General features: G+C 41.6%; 1 protein-coding gene across 2 annotated transcripts; it reads left to right on the top strand.

Annotated features, from left to right (window-relative positions):
• Nucleotides 1-13,279: 13,279 nt before the first annotated feature.
• Nucleotides 13,280-14,799, top strand: LOC147606260 (uncharacterized). 2 transcript variants are annotated; one of them, XR_015265065.1, is made up of 3 exons: nucleotides 13,280-13,739; nucleotides 13,823-14,143; nucleotides 14,267-14,799. XR_015265065.1 is itself a non-coding variant. In XM_086792629.1 (2 exons), exons 1-2 carry the CDS (start codon nucleotides 13,955-13,957, stop codon nucleotides 14,585-14,587), a joined length of 510 nt encoding a protein of 169 aa, XP_086648755.1. In that variant the 5' UTR covers nucleotides 13,767-13,954; the 3' UTR covers nucleotides 14,588-14,799. The 2 variants fall into 2 exon arrangements, 1 of the variants encoding a protein (XP_086648755.1); XM_086792629.1 differs by lacking the exon at nucleotides 13,280-13,739 and having other exon boundaries at nucleotides 13,767-14,143.
• The last annotated feature ends 1,963 nt before the right edge of the window (nucleotides 14,800-16,762 follow it).

Raw genomic sequence — 16,762 nt, 5'->3', positions numbered from 1 at the left:
CAAGAGCATATCCCCCTGCTTATAAATAAGGAAGGAACTCTGGCTTTGAACCAAGCTGAGAACAGAAAGCTGATCACTGAATACTACAGCAACATTTTCCAGGAAGAAGGACCCCCCTCCCCATCCAAGGCAGCCGCAATGGAAGCAATAAAACAAGTCAGACCTACAACAGTCCCAGCCAACATAGCTGCTACTCTAGAGAAAGATATCACGCAAGAGGAAATCAAAGAGGTCATCTATTCCCTCAAACCTAACAAGAGCCCAGGTGAGGATGGTCTCCCTGCCGAGTTTTATCAATCCTTTTGTGAGGTGCTAACAGGCCCCATCCTCAAAGTATGGCATGAATTGCTGAAATATGGTGCACTGCCAACTCAAATCAATGAAGGTCTCATCAAGTTGATCCATAAAAAAGGTCCCAAGGAGATCATGGAAAACTGGAGACCTCTCACTATGCTTAACAGTGTTTACAAAATTTTAGCCAAAGTGCTAGCCACTAGACTGAGTAAACACATGAAACACTGGATTTCAAGGGAACAAAAAGGTTTCATCAAAGGTCGGTACATCCTGGACTCAATAATCGCCCTGTGGGAAGGTTTCGAATACGCAGAAAAATCCAGCCAGGATTTCCTTTTCATCAAGATCGACTTTGAGAAAGCATACGACAGCATCCAGTGGGACTACATCCTCCAATCCCTAAGAGACATGGGTCTGGGACCTCAGTTCTCCCATATGGTTCAGACACTTTTTGGGAATGCCAAAGCCAAAATTATTCTCAATGGTGAGCTGTCAGAACCATTCCCTCTCGAAAAAAGCATTAGACAAGGGTGCCCTCTAGCCCCCCTCCTCTATGCTATAGCTGCAGATGGGCTCAATTGGCTGATCAAGGACAAGATAAACAAAGGAGATTTAGTGGGCATCAAACTTCCTAACGGAGAGCAAATGTGCACACAGATGTTCGCGGATGACACCAACAGCCTCATAGCAAACGAAGAGGAGAATATAAAGGTACTCTGGAGCTGTCTCCAAACCTACTGTGAGGCCTCAGGATCCAAAGTCAATCACAATAAAACAGGTATCAAAACTCTCATTGTACCCCCCCCCCTTGTGGCTCATGGAAACAGGATGTCATACCATCCAAGATGGGGAAATTTTCAGGCTTCTTGGAATCCCCATGGGTTTCAGGGTGACAATGAAGCAAAGATGGCAGTGGGTAATGGAAAAAATAGAATGTAAACTGCTGAGATGGAAAAGGAAGCAACTGTCTCTAGCAGGTAGAATTATGGTCATCAACCACTTCATCATCCCTGCAACGATATACTTCCTCAGTTGCTGGAGGCCTCCTGACGCTGATCTCAACGACTTCACCAAGCTATGCAGAAACTACCTTTGGGGAGGTGACCCATGGATCAGAAGCAGACCTAAAGTTAAATGGGATATCTGCACGGTCCCTAAAGCCAAGGGAGGACTGGGGATTATAGACATTCGCAGGCAGGCTTGCTGACAGATTGGCTGCCAAATGGATAATCAGAGCTTTGGAGAATCCAACTGAAGACTGGGCTCAGCTATTGGTCAAAGACCTCCCCAGATTTACTATCACCGGACACAATAAATGGCTAAATCTTCCCATTACCACCATAGTAGCATCCAAACACCCCATTACCCCTAAAGGGAGTCATCTGGTTACTTCAATCTGGAAAGCCTGGTTCAGAGCTAAAGGTTTACTGTCCATCAATCTCAATGACAAGAAATCAGAAGGTTTAATAGCCGCTGACTCCTGCTGGTGGTCTGTTTTTCCTCAGCCGCTTCTAGACCCAGAAGAAGAGAAACTAGCCCTTAATCTACACAGAAAAGGTCTCGCAACTTGGACGGATATCTTTAACCCCCTCACTGGTTCTTGGCTCACAAGAGCAGAGTTGGTAGCCAAATACGACTGCAGAACCCCAGAACGAGACCTAATACAAAGCAGATCAATCCAATGGGATACCCAGGAAATTTGGAGAATCAGCAGACCCCCCAACTTCAACATCCTGGCCCTTCGCTGGTTAAAGAATAAACCCATCCTTCCCATTCCCTTTCTTGAAAAGTCCCCCCCTATTCAGGTTACTCTGAACCGTAGATGGAACATAGCCTGGGACAGGAAAAGATGGTACAGTTGCCTAAAAGAGTTGTGGAGTCCACACATAGAACCCAAGAAATCTTGTCTCGCATGGTTGATTGCATACAGAGCCATCTGGACCCAGTGCAAGGCAGCCAAATTCAACATAGCCACAGACCAATGTTCTAGATGTGGCCTTCCTGAGGATGATCTACACATTTTTTTACACTGCAAACACATCTCAGATTCTTACAAAGAGTTGCATGCAGTTATTCTAAGATGGGGGAAAGAAGTTAACTGGAAGAATACCATTCTAGGAGATAACATAGGATGCTCTACATCTCTTTGGAATGCAATAAGGTGCGAGTACTTATGGTATGCATGGCTGCAGAGGCTAGCTGTCTCTTTTGATAACCCTGAAATTAAGGGCCCTCCTCTAGCTGTATGCCTAACCACAACTTGCATCAGATACTGGAACAACCAAACTCAAGCCCTGTTCAAGCTTGAGAAGAGGCTGATGTATAAATTACAAAAGAAGGAATCAGATTACACATTAATACAACTTGAAGAAACCAGAGAAAAGATCCTCCTAATCCTCTCAAAAGACAGAGCATTAATAGAAGCTATCAGAAGGATGCAGTAGACAAACCTAACTCTCCCACTCACATGTGGAAAGGTGATACACCGACATGCAGGCATCAAGAATCAACTAAGAGAAGTTTTAAAAGACAGCTAGGTCAAAGTGACCTGTCGTCTACATGGAGGCACCGTGGGCCTGTCCACCAGGAATTCTCGACAAATCATCCCAGGATAGCTCTCAACCGCATGGCCCCGATATGCCAGAGTCTTCGATAGCAGAGGCCCAATTCAACAAGAGTCCGGTTCCATCCGCAGCTACCTCTTCTGTGTACCTGCAAAGAAAGGAAAAGAGTCAGAACAGAGTAATCCCGAACTATCATACCCGTCCAAAATGAAAGTTCAAGGGCCCCATAAGAAACCAATCAGCCATTAAGGGCGAGGAAGCTTCATGCCCCCAGAGGTAGCCCCCTTCTGTTGCCAGGAGCTCCTGGAATCAAGATCAAGAAAGAAAGAAGCAGCTCAGAAGGGCTGCCATCCAGAGGTCTGTCGAGGGAGCCTGCAAAACAGATAAAGCTCCTGCACCTTCCACCCTCAGAGTGGAGAAGCTTGAATCGAGTCAGAACCGCCTGTGCTGAAGAGGCATAGGAGGAAGAGCCATCAAGCGAGACGAAGATCCCTTGCAAGCCCCACCCGGCGACCAGAGGGAGAGAAGGAGTCGGCGGCTAGCCAGAGCAAAAGAGAGATCGATCCTCAGGTGGACGAAGGAGGAGAGGCGAGAGGAAAATCATCACCAGCTAGGCTGTAGTTCGAGCAGGAACCAGGCTGGAAGACGCGCCATGCAATGATCCCGACTACAGTCTACTCCGTTCCTCCCCTCCCACGAGGAGCACATGCTTTCACGCGTGTGCCACTTGGCCAGCGTGAATTAGAATCCGACAAGTGGCCCTTGTAACTTCGGATCCGTTTTTTTTTGTTTTTCTTTTGTTTTTCCTCAAGCATGGCCACGTGCCTTGTCCACGCGTCAGTCATTCGTCTAGTATCCACGCATGATAGACACGTGGTTGTCGTCTTTGTAATCCCGCCCCTCCCTTTATCATAATTCATCTGCCTTTTTTTGAAAAAAAAAAAAGGTTGTTAACAAATCTATTGTAGGCCCACACGTAAATTCTAGCGCTTTCTCTAACTCACTATAGATGGCCAGGTGGCACCTTCTCTCACTCAACAAGGCATTATCTAGTGAAGGTGTGTGTTCCCTTTAAAAACAACTCTATTTGTAAAGGAGATGAAGATTTCTTGGGCTTGCCTTAATAAATGGTAGGATATAGTAATAATCTAAACTTCTTCCACGCACAATTTTTTTTTAAGAAAAAAACTTCAACATCTATAGATATCTTATTTGCATACAGTGAATATCTCCCATATATTCACTCTATGCCTAGCATTAATTTATTAATGTATCGTGGGCATTAATAAATTAATACCTAACCTTAGTGTATGCTAAGATTAGGCACCTTTTAGCCTCATCACACGGCTTTGTAACAGCTAGAGAGACGAGGACTATCGAGAGAGACAGATGACCACCACCGAGAGAGAGAGAGAGAGAGAGAGAGAGAGAGAGAGAGAGAGAGAGAGAGAGAGAGAGAGAGAGAGAGAGAGAGAGAGAGAGAGAGAGAGAGAGAGAGACCACCACCGAGAGAGAGAGAGAGAGAGAGAGAGAGAGAGAGAGAGAGAGAGAGAGAGAGAGAGAGAGAGAGGAGCAGGCAAACGTTTGTCCAAGAGGGGTCACGATCCTGACCGTTTGCATGCCCTTGTATGAAACACCCTACATGGATGACATTCGCATAGACCATAATATCCAACCTGTGAGGTACCTTCACAGTCTGCCCCACCACTATGCCACAACAATAGTTATCACAAAATAGTTCATAATTAAAAACATGCTTCAAACAAATGCATTTAGCCAAATTTCAAACAACTATGATAAGTAAACCGTTATAATGTAGACAAGATAATTCAATCTTTTTAGATGAATCTCGACCATGTTTCCCACAGTTCTTTTCTTTTTCTTTTTCTTTTTTTGAAGGGAACAAGAGATGTATTGTAATATTCAAAAGACAGACATGTCAAATACAGTACACTTTTTAGAGAAGCTAGCTCAATTTATTCTAGAGCTAACTAATCTTAAGAATACCACCCATGGTTCTTTTCACATTCCTTATTAACCAAATCTCATTCCACTTGAGGATTCTTTGGGATGGCGAATTCTCGGTTATCACTTGTCTTCTGGCCGCTTTTCAATAGCTTTTCATATACTCATATAAGTTAAGCTCTTTCTTTTCATATACTCATATAAGTTAAGCTCTTTCTTTTCTCTTATATTGACATAGAGCTTTGACTATTAAGCTTTTTAACACTTATATAGACCATGTAACTGCCTCAATATCTTTTCATATATTCATATGAGTTAAGCTCTTTCTTTACTCTTATATTGACATAAATCTTTTACTATTAAGCTCTTTAACACTTGTATATAGACAATCTAACCACCTCAATTGATGCTAAGCATATGGTTTGCTTGACTATTCTCGTTATTGTTTAGAAGCCATTACCAAGATCTCATAATTAGACCTCATATGGTTTCTTTGGCCAATCCTAATCTCAAGTATATCCTATTGATTAATGAAAATATTCATTTGGGAACCTAATTGAGACTTACGAGCCTACGTTCATGACAAAGATTTATTGAAGGAAGAAGTGATAAAGGGATAATGGGAAGGCCATCTTCCCAATCATTATAGGATGTCAAAGGGTTTCCAAAACCTGTCTGTATTTGGCATATCCTTGAAGGTGACCACCGTGCGGACATGGAAGTCTTTGACCATGCCTAAGCTAGAAAACATTTGGGCCTTCATTAGGGTCAAAGACTGGGTGTTGTTATTGGTCCTTTGGCACCTTCTCTAGGATAAGGATAATGGGTTGGAAGAATTGGCATGTGGAAATTATAGTTATGGACCTTTGTGTGGTAGAGATCATGAGGCAACTATGGCTTTGTGTAGTAGAGATTATTGAAATTTTACATGCAAGGCCACATCTCCATAGTGGTGGGTGGTAAGGGTCCATCAATGGGGCCCTTTTCCTTCCATTTACAAGAATTTAAGCCAAGTCATTCAGGAGATAAGGCTTTTGTACTTGGGTTGGACTCCCAAATAAACTATAGTTGTGTAGTCCCTTGGATCATAAAATTTCCATCCTCCTCTCATGTGCCAAGGGTGGTCAACCTTCCAATGGGAAAAAAAGTTATTCATTTGTTGATTCACTAGGAAAACTTTGACCATATCAAAGGGTATGTCGTGGAAGTTTCCTTGGAAGATGAGGTCACATATGCTAGGTGTGGAACAAGTGAGTTGCTACTCATAGACAAGCAATGGGATCCCTATGTCCTTTCCATTGTCTTTATATTAGCCTCTTCATGTGTGTAGTTAGTGGTTGCGTCTCATTGAGTTTGCACCCCTAAAGGAATGGTTTAATGATTAGGGGCTCATGGATCCAAGTGATGAGGTGGTTAAGGTGAGGGAGAAGCTCAAGAATAGATGAGTGTGAATGTAGTCAGTAACCTCGTGGATGGTGATACATGAGGATTTGCGGGAGGATTTTGGTTAGGTTGTTGATTTTGAAAAGTTGGAGTAGTATTTGATGGGGTGGCTTTGAGGTTGCTCATTGCCAACAGGTTTAGGTTCTTCTCCTTGGGATCTTCTTTTATCACCCAACTTGCCAGAAAAGTGTGTCTTGTTAGCTTTTGGATCTTCATCTCTTAAAAGCTTTCCCCCAACCTACTTGCCTTCTGAGAGGAGTCTTCAAGCTCATAGTCTTCATCTATGGGTATATGGCTTTTGAAAAATGCATAGGCCTCCTATGCCTTGTCGATGGGAGAGGCCTTGTGGGTAGGCTACATGAATGGTTTGACTGGTGGTGTCTCTAGCTATGAGGGTGTGCTCAAGGTATGCAGACTATTTGATATAGTCAGAGGATGCCCTGTGGGTTGTAGTTGTTGTTGGGCATGTAGCTTCCACTCCTTGGCAAAAAAGGTTCTTTATGGCTACCATGGCAAAGTGAATCAAATCCTCATTGATGGGGTAGTTGAGGCAAGGGGTTTTGTTAAATTTCACTCTACAACTTTATTCCTATCAAATATCCCTATGTAAGAGATTTTTCCTATGCCTTATAGCTTCTCTTGAGCTTGCCCTCTTCAACAGTCCCCCTCAAGCTCAAGCTGAGCTGGTGAACATGTCTTCAACTCCACATCGAAACTTTTCAAACTTATCTCTGGCCGATGCTTTGGTGAAGATATCTGCAATTTGATCTTCAGTCTTCACAAATCTTAGATCAACTTGACCTTTTACAAAGTGATAATGTACTCCAATGTGTTTTGTATAAGCATGAAATATTGGATTCTTTACCAACTGAATGGAACTCATGCTATCACTATATATAGGTACTAGCTCTTTCAAGGTTATCTTTAAGTGTGGTAAGAGTTGTTGCACCCATGCAGCTTCACATGTTTCTTGTGCTAAAGCACTATATTTTACTTCTATAGTAGTCAAGGCGACTATAGGTTGCTTCTTTGATGTCCAAGAAGTAAAACCATTCCCAATTAAGCAACACATGCTTGTGCTGCTTTGATGGATCACCTGCCCGATCTGCATCATAAAATATATGGAGATTAACGTACATGGCCTGCAACTTGTCACATGTATAACATCAATATATGGTATTTGATTTTTAAACCTTAAATAGGGCGTACTTGAATTTCATAGAGAGGGGTATAGTTTATTTTTTAAATTGGGGGTTTTTATGAGTTTCATGCACGTAGGTGACTTCCCCTTTCTATGGAAAGTAAATTCCCCAGGCAATATCCAGCCTTGTAATTGTGAGATAAATGAGTTTTCCCACAAGGTCTCATCTTTAAATATCGATCCTTTGTCTACTTCAAGCTTTACATTCACCTCCAAAGGTATAATAGCTATAGGTTTGTAATTTTTCAAACCATATTATTCCAACATGTGCATGACATACTTTCTTTGTGAAAAAACACATGGTTTTTCTCCTTTGATTATTTCCACTCCAAGGAAATATCTTAGATCTTTTGCATTCTCTTCTTCATCATTCCCTATTAAATAAGATCATCCACATAAAGTACCAAAATTACAATGTTGCTTCCTTCTATCTTTACAAAGAGTGAATGATATGCATAAGTATTGTTAAAACTGATATTTCTCAAATAAATTGAGAATCTATTAAACTGTGCTCAAGATGCTTGCTTTAATCCATATAAAGCTTTCTTTAACTTGCACACATGTGTTGGATGATGTAGGTCTTCATACCCTTGAGGTTATTCCATGTAAACTTGTTCCTTCAGTTAACCATTGAGAAAGAAATCCTTCACATCCATTTCATGAAATATCTAACCTTGATTTGCTCCTAATGCAATGATGTTTCTCACCATTGCCATCTTTGAAATGATGAGAAAGTTTCTTCATAATCTACTCTATAAGTTTGTGCGCATATCTTTTGGCAACAAGTCTTGTCTTGAACCTATTTACATTTCCATCCGAGTTGTATTTAATCCTATAACTCGTATCCATCCACGATTTTGGCATGGCCTTCTTCAAGCTCTCCTTTTTGTAAATTCACTTCTCTCTAGTCTTATAAACCCACTTTCTTCCAATGACCTTCATGTCATCTTTGTATACTGTAAGATCCCAAGATTGATTCTCTTGAAGAGCATCAATCTCTTCATCCATAGTGACTTTCCACTCATGGCTATGTATAGCATCCTCAAACCTTTTTGGTTCTTCTAATGACATCACCTTTGTCATATAAGCATAATGTTTAACCATTAAAGAGTCATAGGTCAACCCTAAAGGCTCGAGAACTCTTCTTCCCCTGTTTCCCTGTTTCCCGCCCTTTCAATCTGCAGCGCAGGCTCTCCTTCTCTGTGGGGGGATGCCCTCCTAAGTGCATGGGCCTTTGAGGTTGAATTTCTTTAACATCTTCACTCCCTTGATTGATTTGAGGAATCACTTTAAGGCCTCATTTCTATGGATACATCTTCTCCTCTTTTACTTGTTTGTGTAAAGGTTGAACCTCAATTGGCTCATATCTAATGATGATCTCTTCATGCTTATCATACCATCCATGCATCTCATCAAAGTCAACATATCTACTGATATACATCTTTTTGTTTCTAGGATCATAGCATTTGTAGACACCCTTTTATAAGTCAATTCCAAGGAATACACATATCAAAGCTTTTGGTTCAAGGTTTGTTGGTATCTAATCTGGCACATGTTGATAACGTAAGCATCCAAGATCTTTAGGTTTTTCCACATTAGGCTTTGTCCTGTGAACTTATATTTTGAAGTTATGTTTGGATTAATCAATGTTGGAGATTGATTAATCAAGAAAACTGGATAATTACATGCATCTTCCCAATAGTAGTCTAGCATGTTTTTCTCATATAACATGACTTTGTCCTATGACCTTCTCTTCCAAAGTTATGTTTGGATCGATCGATGTTGGAGGTTGATTAATCAAGAAAACTTCATAATTACATGCCTCATCCCAATAGTAGTCACATGTTTTTCTCATATAACATGGCTCTTGCCATCTGTGCAATGTGCCAATCAATTTAAAGAGATTATGAAGGTGGGTGTGTTATATGTGGACCCATGGATGCAAGTGTTTAGGTGGCGTGCCATGTGGTATGTTAATAAACTAAGGTGGAAGTTGTATTATTTTTAATAATGCAACATATTCTTCTCCATGGGTTGATGAGCCACATCATTTAGATTGGAGTAGCCTAGTGAGAATGGAGGAATCACTTCACATTCTTACCTCAAATAACAACCATGCATAGTTACATTGACTTACATAAGGTTACCAATAAACACCAAGAGGCCAAGATTATAACTCAATTCACTTGAGACTCCATTGTAACCAACTTGTGAGATGAACTTCTAGGGAACAACCATGCATAGTTACATTGACTTACATAAGGTTACCAATAAACACCAAGAGGCCAAGATTATAACTCAATTCACTTGAGACTCCATTGTAACCAACTTGAGACTCCATTGTAACCAACTTGTGAGATGAACTTCTAGGGAACCAAGTATTATAATCATGGCTAAGTCCAAGTAACATCCATACTCCTCTTGGTCCGTATTACTAAGAAGCATAAGCATAGTATCATAATGGCTAAGTCCAAGTAACATCCATACTCCTCTTGGTCCCTATTACCAAGAAGATAAGCATATTATCATAAGCAGCCTTTGAGCCAATATCATAACACTAAGGTATTATCATAACCATAGACACCTTCACAAGTGAACCCTCCACTTTGAGCCTTTGAGCCAATATCTTTTAACACTAAGGCATTATCATAACCATAGACACCTTCACAAGTGAACCCTCCACTTTGGGGGGCTTTGAACATACTTATGGCCATTACCATCTATTTAGACCTTTTGCATTGTTGCGCACATAATCTTTTAATGTCAAGGTCTTCTTCTCCCTGACGTGACCAAACCTCTTTTGGTCGCTTCATATCCTTGCTATCAAACTTTATCAACATTTACTTGCTTGTCAAAAAATAAAGAGCTTCACCAAGCCCTCTCAGTAGCACACATGATTAAAAAAATATCACGCACTTCATTTAAAACATCATCATTTGAGACCAATATCCTCTTGCCTATTTTTGCTTATTTGCATGAGAGCAATACCATGTGAGAGAAAAAACTATCATAATCCAACAAGGAATTTCCAAGGCTTTCTCTTCAGCACAAATTTCATGAGTTCACTCAACATTTTTTCAAGGAGGAAATCAATGTTATGAAAACTAAAGTGAGTTTTAGAGTGGTCTAGCTGAGAACCCTCCAAATGGAATACCTTGTAAAAGAAGTCTACAATTTTTCTTTTCTTTTTCTTTTAGATTGGGTAATTAGCATACTGGCCATACGAAAGAATATTCAATTGTTTGTTCAGATCTTATCGTACTCGTCTATCATGTCCATTGAGCCAAAACTTGAAGCAAGAGCAAACAATCGACAAGTGTTTAGATTTATAGTTGTAAGAAAAGCACATGTATACCTACATGTACCAATCGAGGAAAGGGTATGTGTCAAAGAAGGGTATGGCATAACAACTCAAGAGATGAAGGGTACACCAAATTAGTTCAAGGAAAAAGATTGCATACGTGTATTAATCAAGAAGGAAGAGTACCTGAACAACAAAATAAGACGACGATCTTTCCAAAATGAGCATGCACATTGATTCAAATGGAAGGAAACAATAACGAGTAAGAATAAGTATGCATACTAATTCTAGGAGGAAGGGCACATGAGTGGCTAGAAAAGAGTATGCATATCAATCTAGAATGAGCATGTGTATCAATTGAGTTAGAAGGAAACATGGGTAGCCAGATAAGGAAACATATAGTGAACCAGAAGTGTACGCTTACGATCTAATGAAGGATGGGTACATCAATGCAAAGATGAGTATTTGATCAAATGAATACATCTGCACGTGCCCCCAAGTTCCCCTCTCAACACATTTATTTCTAGTCTATCCTCTCTACAATTAGTGTCATTACACAACTATTTTTTTGGGGACCAATAATATATATCATTATTATAAAAAAAGATAAACTTTACATTGCATCCTTCCAACCTCACCATAGTCAGCCATGATCGACAGATTAATCAACCTCCACTAAGCAAGCTACACACTAAATCCTATCTATCATCCTCAAAGACAAAAGAAGATTCACCCCAAGATAACTGGTACCCAAGCAAAATGCAAGCTTCAACCAAAGCTTCAGTTGAGCAGCCCCTAGGAGCTTGTTTTTCCAGTACATCACCCTTCACAACCCTTTTTGAAACCAGATTTTGACTAATGGTCTAGTCCCTACTGGATTCTCAATAAAGGCTTGCTTGCTTGAACTTCTTTTACCATCTCTTTTTTTAAGGTCCATATCTGACTGGCTTAGCATTCACCTTCTGCTTTATGAGACCCTGAAATCTAGCACACCACATCGTTAGGCACAGCTGAGTATGTCTGCAAATGATCCCTAGAGAAGAAGGATCAGATGATAGCAAATTGGAGAGTCTGAATCAACTGAAACAGTTCAGCTCCACCAGTGTTGCATAGAAACGCGTTTCATACACTTTTGAAACGTACGAAACGTTTCGTACAGTATGAAAAGCGTTTCATACATCATGCAGTTTTTAAAAACCTTAAAAAACGTTTTCTTTCCTGGATTCGTACGGCGCATATTATCACGCTTCCCAGTGGCCGCCGCATGTGAGTTCGCCGATTGCGTGCCATCCTTCTTGTCCTTCCATCGCTTCTGTCGACCCCCTACTCCTTGGTGTCCTTGGGCCTTGTGGAGGTCTTCCAAAGGGATAATGTCCTGTTTTGCTTTAAGTTGGTTTTCTCTGCACAACTCACAAAACAGCACACTTTTTTCTCTTCCATCAATATTTATGGCATATCTTCCACGGTCCACCCTTGCTCTATTGAGATTAGTTTATGTTATGTGTCGCACTTGCAGGGCCAACAATCTGCATTTATCCTCGTCTTGTAGGATGCCTCGAACAGGTGATTCTCTTTGGAACAATGTCACCTTCGAGTCTAGATATGGTGGCTCAGGCTCCGGAAAGTGGAAATGCAACTTTTGTGCTGATAAGCACCATGGCAGTGTCACCAGGTTGAAGGCACATTTCTCACAAACAAAGGGTTTCGGCATTGGGCCATGTAAGCATGTGCCACAAGAAATCTATGATAGCCTCAAGGCTTGGAAGGCCATGCAACTAGGTATCCCCCTTGAGGATATCCCCAATCTGGGAGAGCCTGAAGCACGTCAAAGTGTCTCCAAGAGGACTCGCAGTATTAGAGAGGAAGATACCAGTGGTGAGGTTGCAGGTGGTGTTGCAGGTGGTTCTAGCTCGGCACCTCGAGCCAAAAGAACTAGTCTTCTAGTGTTCAAGAAAGGACATGTACAGGCAGGGATGCAAAAGGCTGCCATGAAAGAGGCAACGAGGGAGTTGATGAAGTTGTTTATTCAATGTGGATTATCCTTCCACATTGTCAGGACTCCTCGATGGAAGAAGGCAATGAGAGCTATCTCCCGCATTGGGTGTGAGTGGGATGGCCCCTCCTACGAGACATTGCACACTACTGAGCTTCGCAAGGAGCAACTGGCTGTGGAGATGGAGATGGAGCCTCTCAAGGCCACTTGGGCAAAGTATGGTTGTACTTTTCTTTGTGATGGATGGACAGATGTGCGGAAGAGAAATGTGTACAACATTCTTGTGTCCTCCTGCAAAGGCACAATGTTCATTCGTGCCATAGATGCATCGGTGCCAGGGATAGTGGTTACAGGGGAGTTCATTATGTCCCACATGCGCCAGGCAATCAATGAAATTGGGCCTGATAACATTGTGCAGGTGATCACGGACAATGGGTCCAATTGTGTATCCATGGGCAGGATGTTAGAGGAGGAGTTCCCCAAGATTGTGTGGACACCTTATGCAGCACACAGCCTTGACTTGATGATTGAGGATGTGGGAAAGCTTGATTGGGTGAGCCATGTATTTTCAGCTGCATCTACCATGGTGAACTTTGTCACAAAGAGGCCAAAGGTTTTGAGCATGTACAGGGCCAATAGTGATCTTGAGCTTCTAAATCCCTCCAAAACTCGGTTTGCATATATGTTTATTGTGGTGGAGAGACTAGTGAGAGTGCGACATGGCTTATTATGCACTGTTGTGTGTCGTGAATGGACAGCATGGGAGGACAAGGATGAGCCCAAGTCTATAGCATTCTCTCGTATGGTCATGAGAGATACTTGGTGGCAGGATGCAGAGGGACTTGTGAAGGCACTTCAGCCCATGTATAGTGTCCTTCGGCTCACAGACATGGAGGGAAGTACCATTGGGCTGCTTTATGAGTTCATGGACAGAATCGGTGAAGCTCTCAATGATTTCACTACCTTGTCGCGTGACAGGTTCTCACCCTTGGGCTTTAACTTTAGTCTTTGAGTTATTTTATAAATCTTGATCTCTTATGTGTGTCACATGTTACATGCAGAGTTCAAGATATTAAGGAGATCTGGAATCGGCGTTGGGATTGGTTTCATAGGCCAATCCATGCTGTTGCTCACATTTTGCATCCCCTTTGGAGGAATGAGGAGCAATACCTCAATGAGGAGCTAGAGTCAGGATGGATCGAGTACATTACCAAGTTGGTGGGAGTGGAGGTGATATACAGCTGATGAGAAAGCTCGAGGATGAGCTTCTCATTTACCGCAACGGTAGCCATATGTTTGGGCGAGCTACTGCATTGCTCAGGGAGACACAGTTGGAGCCAGTGTCTTGGTGGGAGAAATACGGTATTGGGACACCCAACTTGGTAAGGTTTCTTGATTCTTGAATCTTGTATCTTTGTCTCGTGAGTCCTATTCTTTCAAAATCTACATTCAAATGCTACTCTCTTTTTGACTCTTAACTTAACATTCTTTTTTGTGCAATGTAGAGACGGATTGCACTGAGAGTTCTCTCCCAGGATTACAATTCAGGGCCTTGTGAGAGAAACTGGAGTACATGGGCTCTTTTTCACACGAAAAAGAGAAATAGACTGTCCTCAGCACAATTGGAGAGGCTTGTCTTTTGTCATTGCAATCTCCGATTGCTAGAACAAAAGGGTCATCCCATTGAGCCTCGCCAAGTGAATCCAGATAAGATTGATATCATGAAGTGCAAGGAGATTCCCGACATTCCTCAGGAGGAGAGAGACATCTATTCTATGCTCTATGAGGAGATCATGGCTCCGGCTCGCACTACACGATCTTCTTGAGAGGCTAGTACTAGTGGTGCACCTGCACCTCTAGAGGATGAGGCCTTTGAGGACTCGGCTACCGGCAGTGACCTTGAGAGTGAGGCTGCAGAGGCAGAAGATGCAGATGAGGATGAGCATGAGGATGCAGATGAGGATGCAGATAGTAGCTAGCAGCTGCCAGTATCATTTTATTTGGACATGTTATTTAGTTTGAACTTTGGACATGTTATTTATTTTGATCTTGAATTTTGAGTCATGAATCATCACCCACGTGGTGATGCTTTTGATTTTTGTTTAGTCATTAGTGATCACCCACATGATTTGTGATATCATCATATCTTACATGTATTCTGTTTTTATTGAAATGAATTCAATGTGGTCTCTTATAAGTTATGTCAATAGTTTTTTCTTTTGTATATTTCAAGTAAAAAATATACATGTTTTTTCTGTTTTGTATGAAACCTTTTTTTACCCATTTCTTACCTTTTATGAAACGTTTCAAAACGTATGAAACCCGTTTCATACCTGCCGTTTCTGAAATGCCTGGCAACTATGAGCTCCACTCAACTTATTAACCAAGCATATAGACTAGCACATACATATACATTTATGCATCAATCCACTCACATCAATGCCTGTATCACAAGCTTTCTAGAAAACAATGCAATTTCTCGAGTTCCAGATCTCCCATAAGCAACAAAATCTGATAATATTAAAGATCAAATCGACATGTCCACCATTTGTTGTTGCCCATCTGCCAATCAATCAGTCCCCCCATTGAACCTGCACCCCTAAGTAGCACTGGACCCATTTCCCAATCTTAATCCAGGCTCCTCTAATAGTAGGGCAGTCCCAAAATGCATGTTTCTCGTCTTCCAAGGAGGTCCTACATCTAGGGCAGCATCCACTTGCGAAATTCCTCTGAACTAGTTTAGAACCAATGGGCAGAACCACTTGTGAAATTCCTCTGAACTAGTTTAGAACCAATGGGCAGAGCTCCCATACACACTCTCCACAAAAAAACCTGAGATTTAGTAGGTATTTCCATCTCCCATATTGCCTTCCACTTCCTTCTCCAACAATTGGAGCTCCAACTTACTTTCCAAATTCTGTTACGTACAATAAATGACATTGTCCTCACTTACTCTCAAAGCATTATACAGAACTCTGGTTGTGCCTCTGTCTAGCTTGGATCCATTAAACCAAGACCAATCCCTGATCCAATAAGATTCATCCAATGCTATGGATGTCCAGCTTTTCTACACCTCCTCCAACACATGTCTGACAAGTTGTGCTTCCCTCTTGGATAAAGCAAGATCCATCTCTAGTTGCTCAAGCTCCTTCCAACCCACTAATACTTCATCCCAGCAATCATTAAATCTCCTCACACCCTTATTGTTCAATCTTTTGGCTATTCGGGGGTCTTGTAGAGCTAGGGGGATCGAACTTATAAGTCCACCAAATCCCTAAACACATTAAAGAGTTCCCTGATGCTCTACCACATCCATCCCAAACGATGAATTCCAACACCTCTTTGCATTTAGTACACAACATCTTGCACAGTGGGGACCCTGTTATTTTGAGAGGGGCATGGGAGAACACTTTATCTTTCCAACTTAGACCTTGCCACACTCCATCAAGATAGACAACTGAACAATCTACAAGCTTCCTTAGCATTTTTGACTAGATCTCCTTCTCATGAAGACCTTTGGGCAAGAGCACAGCCAACCTAGCAACAGTATGGGAAGGAAGATGAAGAATGAATAACCCACCTTCACTCTTAGGTAGGCTAATCCTGTCCCAAGCCAGCAGCCAGGCCAAAGCCTTTTTATTGGACCCAACATTCCTCCACACAAAATCTCTCACAGGTCTGATTATCTTCTACTAGTGCCCTTTACCAAAGTCCAGCACAGGGCAGAGAAACATTATATAGGCATTCAGTACTGTATTACATATTGCCGCCCTATCATGAAAGGGGATCCTGATACCCTCCCATTTCTTCAGTTTCACAAAGAATCTGTCTAATGCCCAATCTGTCAGTTGTTTGTTAGTCACATCCACCCTAAATGGAACCCCTAAATATTTAACAATATGACCTCTCTTCACCACCTCACACTCCCTCTCCAAGTCAAAGTCATTGTCTTTAGACAAGCTTATTAATTTAGACTTATGAATATTACATTTGGAGCCTGA

This window comes from Cibotium barometz, chromosome 58, assembly GCF_041138505.1.
Source record: "Cibotium barometz isolate CiBa-2024 chromosome 58, ASM4113850v1, whole genome shotgun sequence".
In the NCBI taxonomy this organism is placed as follows: Eukaryota; Viridiplantae; Streptophyta; class Polypodiopsida; order Cyatheales; family Cibotiaceae; genus Cibotium; species Cibotium barometz.
The sequence above is the reverse complement of the archived record's forward strand: the minus strand, read 5'-3'. Positions and strand labels throughout refer to the sequence as shown.